This window comes from Acanthochromis polyacanthus, chromosome 9 (assembly GCF_021347895.1).
Source record: "Acanthochromis polyacanthus isolate Apoly-LR-REF ecotype Palm Island chromosome 9, KAUST_Apoly_ChrSc, whole genome shotgun sequence".
NCBI lineage: Eukaryota > Metazoa > Chordata > Actinopteri > Pomacentridae > Acanthochromis > Acanthochromis polyacanthus.
In genome coordinates, this window is record NC_067121.1 from 33668057 (window position 1) to 33687418 (window position 19362).

The 19362-nt window shown below is 40.2% G+C and overlaps 2 protein-coding genes across 3 annotated transcripts; one reads left to right on the forward strand and one right to left on the reverse strand.

Moving 5' to 3' along the window:
• The first annotated feature begins 2435 nt into the window (after positions 1-2435).
• On the forward strand, positions 2436-12224 carry LOC110960377 (WD repeat-containing protein 48). 2 transcript variants are annotated; one of them, XM_022207602.2, is made up of 18 exons: positions 2436-2575; positions 3272-3412; positions 3518-3596; positions 3688-3900; positions 4025-4113; positions 4543-4644; positions 4723-4947; positions 5281-5355; positions 5639-5741; positions 5832-5929; positions 6121-6228; positions 6974-7070; positions 7162-7257; positions 7519-7624; positions 7746-7833; positions 9698-9774; positions 9873-10065; positions 10704-12224. In XM_022207602.2, the coding sequence occupies exons 1-18, from the start codon at positions 2528-2530 to the stop codon at positions 10797-10799; spliced, it is 2034 nt and encodes a 677-aa protein (XP_022063294.1). In that variant the 5' UTR covers positions 2436-2527; the 3' UTR covers positions 10800-12224. The 2 variants fall into 2 exon arrangements, with proteins under 2 accessions (XP_022063294.1, XP_051809453.1); XM_051953493.1 differs by having other exon boundaries at positions 3521-3596.
• Positions 12225-13144: 920 nt separating this feature from the next.
• On the reverse strand, positions 13145-19324 carry LOC110960376 (Golgi reassembly-stacking protein 1-like). The gene is made up of 9 exons (XM_022207600.2): positions 19157-19324; positions 18338-18418; positions 17504-17707; positions 17317-17403; positions 17050-17180; positions 16537-16672; positions 15818-15926; positions 15558-15701; positions 13145-14333 (listed from the first exon to the last, which is right to left on the reverse strand). The coding sequence occupies exons 1-9, from the start codon at positions 19217-19219 to the stop codon at positions 13861-13863; spliced, it is 1428 nt and encodes a 475-aa protein (XP_022063292.1). The 5' UTR covers positions 19220-19324; the 3' UTR covers positions 13145-13860.
• Positions 19325-19362: the final 38 nt, after the last annotated feature.

Below are 19362 nucleotides of genomic sequence, written 5' to 3' on the forward strand. Positions count from 1 at the left end.
AAATACCATATAAAATAAAATTTGTGTAACTTCTTATAAATACTACAGCATGTTTCCATCATCAGCAGAACAGTGAGTCCATCAACATAAAATTGAGGGACTTTTGAAGTCCATGGGATATATAGAATAGAATAGAACAGAATAGAATATTACAGAATAGAACAGGTCTCTATTGTCACTGCTACAGAAAACCATGCAAATCAGTTTAGCACTCTCTGTATAGCAGCATTAAAAATAAACTATATAAGGAAATATTAACACAATGAATATAAATTTGAATAAATAAAATATTAGTATAAATAAACATTAGGGAAAAAAGAAATAGATTAAGGACGCAAAAATAGTAAATCATGATTTAACTGTTATTTTACAGATTTTTCCTGTTTCAATAAATTACAGATAATAAGTTATACATTTACAGGAAAAAAAGTTTTAATTTACATGTTGACTGTTCAAAAACAAAGACAAATTTTCACCTTAAAAATCAGTATTTGAATTATTTTGAATTTGTTCATTTACAATTTTTGGCAGTAAAAGTACATCTTTTTTTTACTGTGTTTAAAATCAGCAAAAATACTATTATTTTTTTCCAGATATTTTGCCTTTAAGAAAAAAACATTTCTATATATTATACAAATTATTTCACATTTGTTCACTTACAGATAATAACAAGTCAAATTCTAGAAAAAAAAGTTTTTGTTTACATATTGACATTTTTAAAACAAAAAAACCAAATAAAACAGGCCAATAGAAGACTATAAAAATACAGTATTATGATATTTAAATCAGCTAAAAAATATATAATTAATGTACAAAATATTGGCCACTATTTTCACTCTCATCACAGTTTTTTAACTGTCACATTTCCACAGTTGTTTTTTGCAGATGTATTTCATTTATTTATTTATTTTTACAATGAGGTTTAATCTTATAGTCCACATAATATGTGGCATTTTTTCATTTAAACAACCTGTATAACCACTGATGCACTTTGAGAATATGTGATGCCATTCAGATTTTTCTTTAGTACAGAATTAAGCATTTGATTGTGTGCTTTTGAACAGAAAATAATCTATTTAATGTTACTCTTAACATGCTGATCAACAGAAGCTGATTTTCACTGAAGTCACTGATCAATGAAACCTCCTCATGTCAACTTGCACATTGAACGAACCATAAAATTATACAATATCACACAGTCAGTCAGCCATTTACTGTGTGATGACAGTGGACTGAGGGTGTGGTGGTTCTGGATTACTTGGTCCTGCAGAGTGTACTGCACCCTCTAGTGGATGATAACAGACAGGAAGGCTGAGGACACGGTGCTTTTTGACTCAGTATGCTCAACAGAACAAACTGTATAAAGATTATTTCATTGTAAACATTTAGGTCATGTCTTTAATATTATTTAATAATATTCTGAGGAAAGGTGTGGGCATTTTGAAATCTGTAATTAAAAGCATGCACATTTTTAAATTCTATTACAATACTTTCAAAACAATACAGTTTCAGGACTAGGCATTCACTCATGAAAATGTAGAAATCCTGTTTTAGCCATTCATTAAACCTCTAAAAACTGTATAAAGTTACATATTTAGATGGGGTTTTTCAATGCTTCTAACTGGCCTAAATGTAACACTACTTTATATTGTACAGATCCCTGCCTCTTCCTCCAACCACTTACTGCAGCTCCAGCACACCAGCTCATCTACAGCTCTGCTCAAACGCTGTAACACTATTTCAAGCGACACAATGGCAAAGATGAAATATCGGAACAATACATGTTTGAATTGGAAACTAAATCTGAAGAGGAATAGACACAGAAAGCCCCTGAAAGGTGACAGAAATGGTTCTTTGGGTTTGCTACGTTTGAAATCTCAGAATTTTGAATTCATGTCCGTGACTACTACTCGTGATGTGTCTCCCACTATATAAAATAACTCCATACAGACAAGTTAACAAGGTAAAAAATAACTCTTAAAGGAGGTTGTCGACACATAATAGGCCTTGTGTAAAAAGAAATGCTTGAATTTGACTCACAATATGATACAGCTTTTATTTTGACTGGCATAGAGGCACAAAATTAATTCATTTGTGAAATATGTGAAATATTCCTAAGGCAGTTTTACTAAAGGATTAAGGGCCTGATTGTTGTGGACCTGTGAGTGTCTGCTTTATCCAGTTTTGTTGATTCAGGTGCAGATTTAGCACTGATGAAGTTTGAGGACATTTTAAAAGTTGTGACATGTTGGTTTGGGCGTGTAATAGTGTTTTACATCTCAGAATCTTAGAATAACTACAGCCATTAGGATTCTGCTCTGTCTGATGGGGAACTACACTCCTGCCCTGTGTTTATGCTAGCATGGCTCAAATCTGATGACTGGAAACTGAACTGCTCCTCAGGGAAAAGCCCCTCCTCCAGTACAGTAAAGGACAGTGTAAAACTACATTACCCATAAAGCCCAGGTGCATATGTTTTCTTTTTTTCCGGATGTAGCATCACATGAATTGACTGTCAACATGCAAGATGGCCACGCATCACAGGCAAAATGCTGCTGGGCGGAGGAAAGTACAGGTAAATTACAAGAGTTGTATTATTGATACGTGTGTGGCAGCGGAAGCAGCAGCATCTGCAACTTATAGACGTGACTCATGAATACTCGATTGGCAGCAAAAAGCAGCCAGAAAAGGCAGCCTGGCTGTTATGTGTCATGACTCAAGCCGGCTAACCTAGCTAGCTTAGCTTCCGTGAGCAGTTAGCATCTTTTGCTAACGGTTGCGTCTAAATGACTACGTGTTTTTGCAAATAATTCCCTTATAAAAACGTGTATAAATGCGTTATTATATTGATATAAACGTCGACAGTTGGCACAAATTATTACTGACCTGTCTGGACAGCAGTTTTGCTGTTACGACGTTGAGGATAGCTTAGCTACACTGAGTCCGGGCTCCGTCTAATTGCTGGTAAATCGTCCGTGTGTCGGTGGTTCAGTCGTGCGCCCAACCAGCATTTACAGCTACCACATATGCGCACGGTAAAAGCATTGGATAAAATCGTTGTGCAAACGTATCTGTGCTGAATTAATTCTCAATATAAGTGTAATTTCTCCAGGCTCTGTGTTTCTTAGTGAACTTTGCGTGTCTGTGGAAGAACCGCAGCCGCTGAGGCTTGGAAATGTGTTCAAGGAAGTGGGTGTATTCGGGGTCAAAAACCAGATGTGGTGTAGACAAGAAACTGACCTCAGTGTTCATTTTCCTCCCCGTGTTTCAGGTGTCTTATGTCATTAGAGACGAGGTGGAGAAGTACAACCGGAACGGGGTGAACGCTCTCCAGCTCGATCCTGCGCTCAACCGGCTCTTCACAGCTGGGAGGGACTCCATCATCCGGATATGGAGCGTCTACCAGCACAAAGTAGAGCCCCTTAAGATTGATTAAAACACCCCAATCATCTCACAGTTACACAGCTGTTTTCACATGCATGCAACTGTCTTTATTTTTACCTCTCTGTCATTGTAGCAGGACCCATATATCGCGTCTATGGAGCATCATACAGACTGGGTTAATGACATAGTCCTCTGTTGCAATGGAAAAACATGTGAGTTTTATTCCCTCGCTGCAGTTCTATTAAGACTTTAGGCGGTGTGCAGTTTAGCCTAAAACACTGACTGGCGCTCTTCTGTTTTCAGTGATATCTGCCTCATCAGATACAACAGTCAAAGTATGGAACGCGCATAAAGGGTTTTGTATGTCGACGTTACGAACACACAAGGACTATGTGAAGGCATTGGCCTACGCTAAGGACAAGGAGCTAGTGGCGTCTGCAGGTCTGGACCGGCAGATATTTCTTTGGGATGTGAACACTCTAACAGCACTCACTGCTTCCAACAACACTGTCACCAGTAAGTAAAGGGTTTTCTCCTCCGTGCCCGTTTCTGACCTCTACATGCCGATGTTTGGATAATCGTGCAGTGTGTGTGCTGTTTGTTCTGTAGCTTTGTACTCACATTAATTTGTCCCCTGCAGCCTCGTCTCTCAGCGGGAACAAGGACTCGATCTACAGTCTGGCTATGAACCAGATGGGCACAGTCATTGTATCTGGATCCACAGAAAAGGTTTGTTTTTCCATCGGTGTGACAGACTCTGTCTTTTTCACCTGTCATGTTAACATCCTATTCAGTTTTAGTAGTTTTAGTCAGAATAAGAATGTACTTAAATGACAGTTATGCAGTAAATGCTGCTGAATCAAAATCTAAAAATATTAGACTTGGAAATTCTTCAGCACAAGACAATAAAATATACAAGTTGACCCGCTGACCCTTTCCTTCTGTTGATACATTCATAAGACATTTTCGTGGGCTGCCACTCATCTCTGAGTTAGTCATTGGATTACAGAACTAAAAATGTAAGCATGGGTTACAAGATCATGCCTTTGAAAGCCATGGGAATGCTTTAAATGCTCTATTATGCTGTTTATTCACAATAATGTGGGTCAAGTATGCTTGTAAATGTAGTCTAACCCTTTCATTTTTCTCTTTCTCTAGGTTCTGAGAGTGTGGGATCCTCGAACATGTGCGAAGCTGATGAAGCTAAAAGGCCACACAGACAATGTGAAGTCGTTGCTGCTGAACCGAGACGGCACTCAGGTGAGTTGGCATGTCTTGAACGTGGCCGCTCTTCAACAGAGAAAGCATAGGATCTGAATCTCCCGTCTTTCTCCACAGTGTCTGTCGGGCAGCTCAGACGGAACCATCCGCCTTTGGTCACTTGGCCAGCAGAGGTGTATCGCCACCTATCGGGTGCACGACGAAGGCGTCTGGGCCCTGCAGGTCAATGAGGCCTTCACACACGTATATTCTGGAGGCAGAGACAAAAAGATCTACTGCACTGACCTGCGTAACCCAGACATCCGTGTGCTCATTTGTGAGGAAAAGGCCCCGGTGCTCAAAGTAAGGAGCTGGAAAAGTTGGAAAGGGAGAGAATTATTTCGAGTAATGAAGCAATTCTGTGGTCCACTTCAGTGTTTAATAAACAAGTTTGAAATTAAGTAATGTTTTCAATTTAGATGTTAATTCTGGTAGTTTTTCTTTCAGCATAAGTGAGATGGGTTTGCTTTATGTTCATTCTATCTTAGGACTTTTAGCCATAAAAGTTGTTGAAAGACAAAGATTCAAAAAAACACTCGTGAATAACGTCCCTGTATTTTCCCCCGTCATTCCTGCACTCATAGCTAAACTATTTAGACTCATTCGACCTTTTTGTTGTCTTTCTCCGTCGCTCAGATGGAACTGGACAGATCTGCTGACCCACCTCCAGCAATCTGGGTCTCCACCACCAAGTCATCCGTTAATAAATGGGTAAGCATGCGTGACCCCTCTGAGATCACTGCCCGACTGTCAACGTAATGAAGTCTGGTTTGAAGCTCGTCCGTGTGGCAACGCCTGACGTTATTCAGCTGTGATCCCCCCTTGAATTTGTGTAAAATTTTAAACCAGCTTTGCAGTTGTGTCGGTGATACACTAAAGATAATTGCATGATATTAATCAGAGCTATAGCTGCAAGGAAGAGGGAGGAAGTGAATGTTAATATCCAAGCTGATCTCTAATGATCATTACGTTCTGTGTGTGTCTTTCTGTCTAGTCTCTAAAGGGAATGCACAACTTCAGATCATCAGGGGAGTATGACAATGACTGCAGTACCCCTCTGACACCACTGTGTACTCAGCCAGAACAAGTCATCAAGGGTAAACTTGTGCATTTTATCTCAAAACGCAGTCTTCTTTAGCTCGCTCTCGCTACAATTTAGTGAAGTAAAAACCTTTGTTGTTTTACAGGAGGTGCCAGTATTATACAGTGCCACATTCTGAACGACAAGAGACACATACTCACCAAAGATACCAACAACAACGTGGCGTTCTGGGATGTCCTGAAGGTAAACTCATCACTGCAATCATCATATTTAATCAATCATTATTATTTTGAACTTCCAGTGACATTGTTGGAGTATTTGTTGGAAATTTCAGGGTGGAAATGTGGCCACAGTTATTTGGTGCTTCAGTCATGAAAATGGATTGAAATGAATGATATTTATGGTTGATATCGTTTTTTTTTTTTAATCTTCAGGCGTGCAAGGGAGAAGACTTGGGGAAAGTGGAATTTGATGAAGAGATTAAAAAACGCTTCAAGATGGTCTATGTGCCAAATTGGTTCTCTGTAGATCTGAAAACTGGGGTGAGTTGCTAACCTGGTCACACAGGAGCTTTTTGTTTGCGTGGCAGTTCGGATTTTTTAAGGACTTTAGTCTCCAGAACGCCTGAGAACCAGATTGTAACTGGTTCAGCAGCCAGGAAAGTAACTTATATTCCTTTTATCAGACTTAAAGTGGTAAATCAAAAACCTTCCTGCTTTGATTCATTCTTTTTGGAGGCAGACACAACTGATTGGCTGTGAAAACCCCAATGTTTTCAATTTCAAATCTGCAAATCCTTATGGAGGCTGCTGTTATTTCATGTTTACGGAATCAGGTCCAAACTAATGGAGACCGTGTCACAGGAGAGAAGAGCAGTTTGTTTTTTAGCTCAGCTTTAGCAACCAAAATGGCAGATCATCTAAAAACAGGAGGTTAATTTGTCTGCTTTATGTTCCTCACTAGTTCTTGTGCTGGGATCAGAAGTTTTATTTTAGAAATATTTCTGTTTTCAGAAATCATATGAATATGAGACGGTGACTGCTGGTCTGGTCAGAGTCTCTTATCATTTAATATGCTGCAAATATCAGCTTTTAATGTTTACTTTTAAACCATTTAGGCTAATAAGGCTTGCTGCTAAATGCACTCAGGGTACAGTGGGCCATTTAGGCCATCTAGAGATAATTTGCAGATTTTTCTCACAACCAAGATTTTCTTTGGTTATCTGCAGCTCTAGGCTTCTTTTGCATCTTATACTTGTGCATGTATCTTTTTTTTTTCCCCCTATAGATGCTCACTATCACTCTGGATGAGAGCGACTGCTTCGCTGCCTGGGTCTCTGCAAAGGACGCCGGCTTTTCAAGTTCTGATGGATCTGACCCAAAGTGTACGTACACGCCATCCTATATAAAAATAAATATGAAACGATGCAGAGCTGCATCTCTGACGTAACGCCACACATTCTGTCATCTCTGCAGTGAACCTGGGTGGACTGCTGCTCCAGGCTCTGCTGGAGTTTTGGCCCAGAACCCGCATCAACCCCATGGATGAGGAGGAGAATGAGGTGAACCACGGTGAGGAGACTGCCGTTTGTCCTTTCACTGAATAATCCTTTCAAAAACAAATATCTCCAGTGATACGCGGTGTGATGCTCCCAGTTAAGCATCCCTGTAGATGTTTGGCCGTTGCTGAGGTGCCTTTGTTTGTTCCTCTACTTGTCTTTTTATCCACTTGGCCTCACACATGAGTTGGCAGCGTGCCTCGGCGTTGTCAGCGAGCGCCGTCTATCCACGGTGTCATTCACTTACAGCAGGATAATGTTCTTGTTCTCACAGTGAACGGAGAGCAGGAGAACAGGGTCCAGAAAGGAAATGGATACTTCCAGGTGCCACCACACACGCCAGTCATCTTTGGTGAAGCAGGAGGCAGAACTCTTTTTAGGTATGTCCGACTATAAAACTGTTACCATGTCAGTTATGGTTAAATGTAGTCATTAGAAAAGTTTGTATTTGACTGCTTTGACTGTGCTTTGTTTCTGATGTTCTGTGTTTTCCTGCTGCAGGTTGCTATGTAGAGATTCAGGTGGAGAGACTGAATCCATGCTGCTGAATGAGACGGTCCCTCAGTGGGTTATCGATATAACTGTAGATGTGAGTATTCCTGCCGTTTCTTTTTTATATTTTTAAATCTAGATGATTCACCTACTTATTTGTATCTCAAATCCCTCCTTCCCATCCACGTTTTGGTAAAACATTTCCCTTCTAATTTCTTCTATCTCTCCTCTAACTCTGGTCACCTAAATAATTAATTGTAATTAGAAAGCCCAAGTGTGTATATTTCATTCTTTCGTTTAGAGAAGTCTACAAAATACACTTTGGTAAATGTGGCTCCAGTTCAGTGCGCGTCCACACCGCTTTTACTGAACCACAGCTTAGAAGACTTGTAGGGAGGAAATTATGATTTTTTTTTCTGTTGCCAAGCAGCACGAAATGCAAACAAACAAACTTTACTGGGATGCGTTCTTAATGTGGGAACACAATAAAAGCTACATGTAAGTGGCAAAAATAAGTCATTTGATTTCAGACAGTGCATTGTTACTATGAACCTATAAACTGTGACAGCCAGCATGCACAACACCAGGATGTTCACACTGAAGTAGCTAAATGTAAATCAGCCATCATTCAGCTTTATTTACAGCTGAGATGCTACATACTGTCCTTACTGAAAAATATCTGTTGGTGCGTCGCAAAATTTATTTATTTTTTATTTAACCAGGAAAGATCCCATTGAGATTAAAAACCTCTTTTCCAAGGGTGTCCTGGCCAAGATAGGCAGCAGCAGATACAACACAGTTATAAAATCACACAGTTAAGACATGATTAATATACGAAAAAAAGAAAAGAAATAAAAAGAACAACAATAATAATAAAATTTACAAGTACAAGTTGTGGAAATGGCCTCAAGAACTTGCAGTTTTGATTTAAAAGCACTTAATGAGATTAACTCAGTTAATCTGAAATCTTTCTGCAACATGTTCCAGGCAGAAGGTGCAGAATAAGCAAAAGCCTTTTTACCCAGCGAACACGTGGAACTGAAAGTAACAGATGATCTTGTGAGCGGAGCGAGTGAAGATCGCAAAATGCAAGAAAAGATGGAATTTAGATGTTTAAATGATTGCCAACTCTGGTTATTATTCACTGTCACTCAGTGTAACAAAAAAACTATAAACTGTTAAAAAACTGGCCAACTATTTTAATAATTATCCCCCGCCTCCACGAAGTGGAAAAGGGGGATATAGGTTTGGCCTCCGTCCGTCCGTCCGTCCGTGCGTCCGAGATGAAGGGGACAGCTTTTCTCGGAAACTATTACAGCTAGGATTACAAAATTTAGTGTGTAGCTTCACACCATGGACACCTTGATCAAGTTCGAAAATGAGACCTGTGCGATAATATTTAACAGTTATGGCCCTTGATCACTATTTTGGATATAGACTCATAGACATCACATGTGGCGGGGGGGATGTTGATGACCATGTCGTCTTGTTCTTTTTATTTTTAATTGATAAAGTCCAATTCAAATATTTTTGATTTCTTTACTCCTCAGTGACGGTAGACTGAATATCTTTAGTGGATGTTCTGAAACACTGATTGACATTCTCCTAAATACCAGACTAATTGATTCATCAAGAACGTAGTTGACAGAGTAATCGATAATAAAAAAAAATTCTGAGAAGTTTTATTTGGCCCCCAAAATATCTTGTTTTCAATGTCGTGGCCAACACATCAAATCTAGCCGAATTGAATACGATCCTCAAGTAACTCTGTTCTCACAATCACACATTTGCCAGCATTTTGTGTCTGTTGTTAATTGTATTCTAATATACTGAAAAAAAGAATTCAGACTTTAAAGGTTTTATCATTTAGTTTTTCTGTGGAAGTAACTTACGGCATGTTTGCACTGACATTGTGTTTCCTCCATGACTTGACACGTGCGATTCTTCTTCTTCTATTCCAGAAAAATATGCCCAAGTTCAACAAAATCCCATTCTACCTCCAGCCTCATTCTTCCTCTGGTGCAAAAACTCTAAAAAAGTGAGTTGCACTTCAGAAAAAGCATCACCTGCCCTGACATTAGTTCACTAAGTCCTGCAGCAACCCACCTGATGTTTTACCTTGTGTTTGCTGCGCAGGGATCGTTTGTCTGCCAGCGACATGCTCCAGGTGAGGAAGGTGATGGAGCACGTCTACGAGAAGATCATCAACCTGGACAACGAGTCGCAGACCACCAGCTCCTCAGCCAACGACAAGCCTGGAGAGCAGGAGAAGGAGGAGGACATGGCCATGCTGGCTGAAGAGAAGATCGAGTTAATGTGTCAAGACCAGGTGGGCGCCAACGCTGATTTTTACTTTAAGGCCAGACACTGCAGAAACGTGTTCGTTTAAATGCAGTGATCAATGGTGAAACCTTTTAGCAGACTAGTGAAAAGAAAACATCCTAAATGCACGTTTAGGTGCTGATGTTGACTCATTTTCACTGCAGCAGCTCCTCAGTGGAAACAGAACAACCACGACCAGCAGCAGATGAAGTCAAAAATGTCTTTAGTGCAGTTGGACAAAAGTAGAAAGTCATACATCACAGAAAACAAGACAAAACCAAAATCCAGTGAAATTCGCTGGATTATGGTTGATTTTTTTTCCCCCCCCGAATGTTCTTAAAGAAGCTTTTTTAGCATTTCTTTTTTTGCACCAAAAAGTGTTCAAAGATTTCCCAAAAATGTTGAAAATGTAGAAGTTTTCATTGTGAAAATCTAATTTTTTTTTCACAATTTCAAACTTTAAAACGGCTCGACACGAGGGTTAACACAAAAATTTGTCTTATTCTAAAAAAAACACAACCGTTTTTACCTGTAGTGTCTCCCCTTAATAATTTCACATTTCTATCATGGAGCCATCCTGTAATCAGCACAACTTTGTCCTTCATTTAACTGACCCGTTTGTTTCTTTTTTCTTTAAATTCCCAGGTTCTAGATCCCAACATGGACCTGCGAACAGTTAAACATTTTATCTGGAAGAGCGGAGGGGACTTGACGCTTCACTATAGGCAGAAGTCCACGTGAAAGTCCTGATTTTTAAAAACCAGAACTCTTTGTCATTTGCCAATCACCACCCACCTCTGACATGTAGTACCCTAAACCCCATTGTGTGGTCAAGAGTCGCGGTATCAGTGCGAACCCAGTGAAATTTGTGAGGACGTGGCTCATGGTGTATCATAGGGAACTGACCAGAACAGGCCGGCGCAGCCAACAGACCCCTGAAGGATCAGTGGTCCATATTGGTTTTTTTTTTTGTTTTTTTTACAGTTTCAAGAATGGACTTTAATGTTTTCTCCAGGTCTCAACTTTTTTTTCAAGGTCTTTGACTGCTGTTTATTTTTTCCCCCCTCGTCTTGATTGGCATTTTATTTCGAAGCGACTGAAGTTCCACTACATGTTTGTGTCTGAGTGTGTGTGTGCACATGGATGTAGTAGACTGTTTGTTCTAGTACATTCCACAAACTGTCCTCGCTCTACAAACACTCTGCACCTGCCTCAGCAGCATCACCAGTTTAGGAGTGCACTCGGTCTCTGGGTAGCGTCACAGCCCCTCAAAGAAACCCTCGTCTGTTCTGTTGTCGACATCTTAACTTGAACTTAGACATCTAATTATTGCAGAGCTTGAACCTCATTGACAGAAGCACTTGTATTTGTCTTTCATTTTTAGCTGTGCTGTTCTCAATGAAAGGAATGTCCTTTTTTTTTTTGTAAATATGTGTACAACTTTTTTTTGATTTAAATGAATTTCTTTTTGGTTTTGCAGCCGTTTCATTTTGTTCCTGTACAGTTTTACTTAAAAAAAAAAAAAAAAAACAGTTATTTTTCCAAATCCCTAGAGCACATTCATGATCATGGAGGTTATTCGACTTGGATGTTAAAATTTTTTGGCATTTTGTCGTATTCACTGCAACCCAGAAATTGCAGTTTAGTCTGAAAAATGTTAGTAGTCGTCCAAGTCATCTTAGCAATTGGGGAAATTATATATAAGGTATATATCTTTAACAATAACTCATGCTTACATGCTCTGAGCAGTGACTTTGATGACGGTGAGGGCTGTTCCTAATGTATATTTCATTTAGAATCAATAGGAGTTCAATATAACTTGAAGGGGAGAGAATCTATGAACATTCAACCACTGTGGGGAAATTCACCAAAGTGAAATAAACGCTAACACTGATTTCTCTCTTGGTGTGCCACCAAGCAGAAGAACAACACATCTTTTCATTGTAAATCTTCTGGAGTTTTTTTTTTTGCCATGACGAGTGTGTGTGTGTGTGTGTGTGACGCCATAGCGGGGAGGGGGGGTGCATCGAGGGAGCGCTAATTGGCCAAAAACAGGATGTGTACCATAATCAGGCCATAACTCTGCAATATCCCTTGTTGTAATAATTTGTGAAATATGTATATTTTAGGCATTAAAAGAAATAAATTGGAATGATTTAACAAAGATTTATGGGGCTTATAAATGGATGTTGTAACGTGTTCAGCTGCTGAGTGTGAAATAAGAAAAACAAGGGACTTTTTTTTTTTTTTAAGTCAAGTGATATAATTGTTTAACCATCAAAGATTCACCCATTTCACATTCATCAAAAGACTCTGCACTCATTCCTAATAAAACATACAATTCATTGATAAAATATCTGCAAAAATACTTCTTCATTATTTTACACACGAGCACCTACTTTGACGATAAAAAACATTAAAGACGCCCCCTAGAAAGAACAACAGTTACTCATCCAGAGTCTCACTATGTGACCAGACTTCTTACATTTATCAAATGCGTGTCCTCTATTGGATTTACACTTGTCTAGTGTTGCATAGATCACAGAAATTACAAAGGGCAAGATTACATTGAATAGACATGGGGATGTAAATCTAGCTATACAGCAGTAAAAATATCACAATCTACGTTGCTGGAAAAAATCTAGATAAAAACAGTGTTTAAAACATGCTGACCTCACCGACTCTGGTGTAAAAACGTACTGACCATTTTAATTCAGCACAGTTTGACAAATATGTCCCTCATTCCACAGCAGAAGCCCTTTTCAAATCCAACACAGGAGACAAACTACTGCTCCATGTATTCTTGAATTATCTGGGTTATCATCAAACATTTAAAATGACATCAAACTGCACCGCTGCAAAGACAACTCATTTAAAACTGCCAACAGTCCAATAGCTTCAAAAACTGTAGTAGTGTTCGGGGTACGAAGGTGCAGCTACTGCTTTGCAGTACTAAATGCAAGTATTTTTCTTTGGAAGCATTCAAGTATTTATGACATTAGTGTACCAGAAACAAAATCTAATCACCCGTATAAATCTAATTTTGCGCCGAGCACCAAAATCAATCTGACCTTTTTGGTTCACGGATAATCAGTAACTGTAAATTCTCCCGTACAGAATGAACAGGATGTCACTACAGCGCCTGGAAGGGTTTTTCTTATTCCATGTTAATGCTATAACCAAGTAAGACAGACTAGCAAAATAACATCACACAGGGCACATTTCCTCTTGTGTCTATCCTCTGTAGTGTTTCTTTAACCCTCCTGTTGTCCTCATTTACAAGCACCAGAAAATATAGTTTCTTTGTCTGAAGAAAATCCAAAAATTCTGCAAAAAATTCCCCAAATTTCTAGAAAGTTGCAAAACCTTCAGGAAGAAAATTCCAAAAAATCCTAGAAAGTTTCCCTTAAAAGTTTCATTAAAAAAAAAAAAAAAATCCCCCAAATTTGCCAAGAAAATATTTTCAAAAAATGAGTAAAAATCTTCCCAAAAAATCCAAAAAAATATCTAAATTGATTACATATATATCAGTAAAGCTTCTAATATTTTCTTAAGAACATTCACAAAAAGATTTTTTGTGAATGTTCTTAAGAAACATTTTTAACATTTTTTTCCACCAAAAAATGTTGATAATGTGGACATCACAAGTTTCACTGTGAGTATATATATATATATATATTTTTCCACATTTTCAAATTTTAAGACGGGTCCATTTTGACCCGCAGGACGACACGAGGGTTAACACCAACTATCAGTGATTGTCAGCTTAACTTTTCATCTTCCTGAATGGCCTGATGCAAGCTTACTCAAAATGGGACTCGTCTGGTTCCTCTTCTGGCTCGTCCTCATCGTGCTCGTGGTCACACTGGTGAGCAGCAGACTCTACAGACTCCTCCACTGAACCCTGAGCTTCCTCGATGACTTGAGAAGGAGAATCTTCTGTGGTGAGCTCATCAGCAGCTAGATGTGGGATGAGACCAACAGGAGGTGGACAGGGAAGGTCTTCAGCCGGCTCAGAAAGCTCAGCTGGAGGGTTGAGAGACTCTACAGGAAGAGACGTGTCACCCAGAGGTGGACTTTGGCTGTTGCTGGGTTCAAGATGGAAGCTTGAGGACTCGGTGATCAGGTCAGATGGTTCAGCTGGTGCGACACCTGAATCAAACAGAGTCTCAGTGGAAGCCAGAGTGTGGTCCATGACCGCCAGGGAGCTCGGCTCTTGTGGCTCAGTCTGGTTCTCAGCTGATGATGAGAGCAGAACGCTGTCCTCCAGCTCCTCTGCACAACAGGACATCAGATATAGTCAGGAATAACGTTTAAAGGTAGTGGAGGGAACTGCTTTAATACACAACATTTTCCTCTTCCAATGTATTAATTTTTGCCAAAAGAATCAACCAGTTCAGATTTGTCCAGTGTCAAATATTGTTATTTTGTCAGAACCAGTGGCATCTCAGAGACACAGACAGGTCAAAGGACACAACTGATTTGTTTTACAGTGCTTCAACATACAGAGACTCAGCCACACTGACAGGATTTATAAAGGACTTCTACATTTAAAACAGATTAGAAATCCATCATGAGCAGAACTGTTCTCATCTTACTGTTCAGGTTTTCAGGAGCTGACATCTATACTACCTGTGCCAATACTGGACACATTTAGACATTTCCTCTTAAGGAGGTGGTTGGGTATGGGTGGCAAACGTTGTAGGACTTTCACCCTCATCAGAATCAGCTTTAATTTTAGTTCAGCAGTGGCTAGTTAAGTAGGCCTACGAAGCTAAGGCTGCAGAGGCTTCGTAGTCACCCCGACATCCAGGCTTCTCTGGGAGATGGGAGTGAGTGGTTAGGCCTACCAGCAGGCAATCGAGGAACTCTCCAGTGCCGCTGTAAAGGGAAGTCTGAAAAGGACTCCACTTGGGCCTTTAAGTGAGTTGATGGCATCTAGGAGGTGAACCCTCTGGAGGTGTCGTGGGCCTATCAGCGAAACACCGAGGAAGGAGGGCGAACACGTGATAACCCAGAGGATGAACTCACTCCCTGGACCATCTCACAGAATCTTAGGCGTCTCATTATGCAAGAAGGGAAATCAACATCTCGTCCTACACAACAGATCCAACAATGGCTAGTTAAGAGGTTTAATGAAAGTTTCGGGACGCATCAGACCTCCAATAGTCGTGCTTTATTTGCATAAAGTTGGCGTCTAAATGAGCTAGTGAGCAATGGAACGCTAACAGATTGCGATGCGGGACGTTTTCCATAGACGACGAATGGAAAGACGGATCTTGTGGAATCATACTGTAGTGTGAACAAGCTGATTTTGCAATGAACAGTGTGAGCGGTTAAAAACGATTTAACAGCATATGGAAAACTATCCAGCGTATTTCATTCATTTTAATAATTAACTGATTACGCATAATATGGCTGAGTATCTGTTAAGGAACCTGTTCACATTTTGCATCTCTGCCCTGGACACTGCTCTGAACTGCTGCTTTGTCAACTTACCAACGCCAGATATTTCACTGTCCTTCTCCTCATGCATGGCCAGTGAAGTGTTGGTCATGTCGATGGAAGACACGGACAGTTCCAGCCTGTCCACCAGATCTGCAGGATCGGGGCTCATCGCTGCTACTTCAGAATCGGAAAACCCTGGAAATAAACAGCACCACACACACACGAGGATAACATTTTAATGAACAGAGTGAGATGCTGAGGTGACCACAGTCAGAGCCTCTTAAATGACCGGACACAACATGTGAACTGACCGGGGTCCATGACTCTCTGGATGGGTGGAGGTAGAGCGGCCTCCTCGAGGGTGACCTGCTCCAGGTCCAACAAATCTTCACTTTGGCTTGAAGCTGCCATCAGAGGTGTCTGGAAATAAACAGATAAGACAAAAGCTTAACATTGGACAGCTACACCTTCTCAAATGTGAAAATTTGCAGCAATTTACAGTTTTCTTTCTCATCCATATTTCACCAACATTATCTGATAGGACCAGACAGGAATTACAGCAGAAAGAGCAGTGGAGTTTGTATGCATTAAACTGCAATAAACTGTGTAGAAGAAGCCAAAAACAAAACCAGTTTTTTGTCAACATCTAAAAATTTTGGAGAAGTGGAAAGAAACTACATTTTGGCCCAAAAATGGAGAAATCAGGAGCTGTAGGTATTCTTTCATGTCAGCTGGTGTTGGACATGTTTCATGCTGTCTGCTGACAACGACAACAAAAGAACAGAAACAGCTGATCAGTCACGTTAGTTAAATGTCTGCTGTGTCAGAACGTATTCAGAATGGATGTTTCCATCTCCCATTCTGTGCATTAACTCTTCAAAAAGTTAAAAACCACTTTAACCAAGTGTAAAAACATCTGTGCAAAACTACGGATGTCAATGCCATTTCTGTTACCTTTGTCTGCTGTGATACTCCAAAATGTGCAAAAAATACACGATACAGGAACACAGCTACTGATGGAGACATTTACCTCCGTGTATCCGTGTGTAGGCAGCTCTGGAGGAGACGGTTTCTCCTCAGGAACTGGGGTGGGAGGCTTCACTGTCGATACTTCAGGATTTGCAGGGATTCGGTGCAGGTAGCCGTAACCAATGCCGCAGCCCAGACTGAGAACAAACACTTCAGTTGGTTTAATCCAGTTATGAGACCACCAAACTGACAATTTGCACGTTTTAAAGCACCAATCAATTCTGTACAACTGGTAACAGCACATAAGTCCAGTGAGGTTTCTGTCTACCCTCAGATGATTGAACAGTAAGCACATTCATTTGAAATAAAAGAAGCTATCTGCACATACCTTTCTCTTTATGTAGCAACTAAATATTTTGTCTAATAGTAAAATGTTAACATCAGTGTAAGAAGAATGCCACAAATGCAAAGTACAGAACAGTAAGGGACAAATATGAACCTATTAAAGGGAAAAATGCATTGGTATGAACAGTTCAGTCGTGATAAATTCCTGTGTGTTTTTATTGTCCTGTACCTGCCCTCTCCTCCCCACGCTCCGTTGGGTGTCACCACCACCTCCCTGCACACATCTGTTTGTGTGTTGTACACCAGCAGCTTTAGGGGTTTCCCTTCATGAGCTTCAATCAGCGAGAAGAAGTCCTCGGACTGGAAATCAAGATCGGCACAACTTTTAAAAGTTTGTTTCCTCATGTGCAAGTAATACACTAAACATGATCAAACATTTAGCACACAACAGGGAATGAACTTAATGTATGCAGGGATGCATGAAAATGAGTCTTACATCTTGCAACACCTGGTCTGCTCCAACAATGTAGTCACTGTGGGACTGAAGCCCCGCCAAAGCAGCAGGTGAACTGGGTTCCACATCCTGCAAATAAAACATGAAGCTATAATGTGTTCATGGATCTACAGGCGAATATTATGCACAAGCCAATCACTTTTCATTGTATTCTGACGATGCAACTCACCAGGACGTGCCAAACGTTCTCATTGGCTCCTTGGTAGCTGCAGAAGCGAACACTGGCCCCCAGCAGACCCTGACCTCCCCACATGCTGCTGGGCACCACCTCCAGCTCACGAACTGTTGTGGTCTTAGTGCTGTACACCTCCATCTTCACCACTTTCTCCATGTTGGCTTTCAGGATCTCCTTCAACAGGTCATTTTCCTCATTCTGGCAAACAGTAACGAAACCAGTGAAGAAACTTAAAATGTAGAAACAAAGCATTTGTTTACTTTCTGTTTTCATATTCCTTAATAGCGTTGAAGAAATTTCACTCTTAGGCCTTCGAAGTTTGCTGCAGTGGGGTGTTTATTGGTATTCAGGCATACAGTGGGCTTAACAACACAGAGCGTGAGTCTGTGAAGGGAAGCCAAACATTTTCAGAGTCCACATTTTATAGGGATGGTCAGAGAGTGGGTCAGAGGATAGGGAAGTTGCTGTATGTAAATACAGAGTGAATAGGGGTTAATTTGCGTATGGTTGCTAATTAGTTACAGAGGGTAAGACAACAAAGAACAAATGGTAACTGAATCAGGAGGTCTGGGTAGGCAGCAAAAGGTAAGCGATGAGAGGTCTGGCAAACAGTTCCAAATAGCAAAGGTGCTACAACAAAAGGTAAGAGGAGGGCCTGACAGACAGCAACAAATAACAATAGATAAAAGAATTGTGGGTAACCGTGGGAAATGGAATGAAGGGATGACACGTGACACTAGAAGGTATCTATAGCTAAAGGTGTGCTATTCTCTTCATCTGTAGTTGATCTAAAACTAATCCTTATTCTCTGACTATCAGTAAACTTACGAGTCTTTTGTAGTCAAGAGACAGAATGAAGTCAAAGAAGGGCTGTAGTCCAGCATTTTCTGCAGGGGAATTTGGCTGCACCTATAAAAACCAACACAAGAAACATGTTACTTATGATGCAATTAAAACATGTCAAAAATAAAACAACTGCCAGTACATCTGTAGAGGATTTCAACCATAACCTCCTACACTTACTACCTAAATAAAACTGTTAATAGTTTAGTCAACAGGGGCTGCATAACTGCAAACTCATAGCTTTGACCAACAAACAGTCCAAAATTCAAAGCAGAGAAAAGCAGCAAAATCTAAAAGGTTGAACAACTGATCTCTTGTGATCGATTTATCAGATAATTGACTGATCATTTCAGCACCACCTTACTCTAATCAAGCACACAGTCATTCTGTATTTTGCTACTGCATGACATGGTTGAAGTAAAATGAGTCATTGGCGTTTAGTCAGCCTTTATCTCTTTTAACCTGCCCTCCAGCTGAAAATTATTTCCACTAAATGTCTCCTGCAGTTTCACGTTAAGAGCTACAGAAGCTTAGGGGACTCGGAGCTATTGCAACAATTTTATTTGAGACAAGCTAGAATTCAAGCGTATTTCTGAATATTTAAGAAGATAAACTAATTCTCCCGTTGCATAACACTGTCCACTTGAGACAGCAGGTCCTCAGTGCCACCTCATCAGGTTTTACCGGTGGATCTGCCCTGACTACCGAGCTAGCTGTCTGTTAGCATTCAGTCACATCCCATGATAAGCTGCTGAACACGCTGTTCCACTTTCAAAACAAGCGGCCTAATTTCAGAAGTCTTACTCCGTGAACGTGATATCCATACGTCCCTCCCTCGGATGCTTCTGAGCTCTGAGATAAACCCATTTCGGTCAAGAACTCTTAAATATTATTGTTATTTTAAAAAAATCGACTCAGAACTATCACTTTTGACACATCGCGGCCATCTTGTTTGCAGCCCAAAACAATCGAGCATCGCTGATGTCGAACAGGGACGCCGGATCTACACT

Coding starts and splice junctions, on each gene's coding strand:
- LOC110960376 (XM_022207600.2), bottom strand. CDS start 19,219: ATGGGTTTATCTCAGAGCTCAGAAGCATCCGAGGGAGGGACGTATGGA. Junction 18,419..19,156: donor ATGGATATCACGTTCACGGA/GTAAGACTTCTG, acceptor TGGTTTTTATAG/GTGCAGCCAAATTCCCCTGC. Junction 17,404..17,503: donor AGAACGTTTGGCACGTCCTG/GTGAGTTGCATC, acceptor TTTTATTTGCAG/GATGTGGAACCCAGTTCACC.
- LOC110960377 (XM_022207602.2), top strand. CDS start 2,528: ATGGCCACGCATCACAGGCAAAATGCTGCTGGGCGGAGGAAAGTACAG. Junction 4,948..5,280: donor AAAAGGCCCCGGTGCTCAAA/GTAAGGAGCTGG, acceptor TCCGTCGCTCAG/ATGGAACTGGACAGATCTGC. Junction 6,229..6,973: donor CTGTAGATCTGAAAACTGGG/GTGAGTTGCTAA, acceptor TTCCCCCTATAG/ATGCTCACTATCACTCTGGA.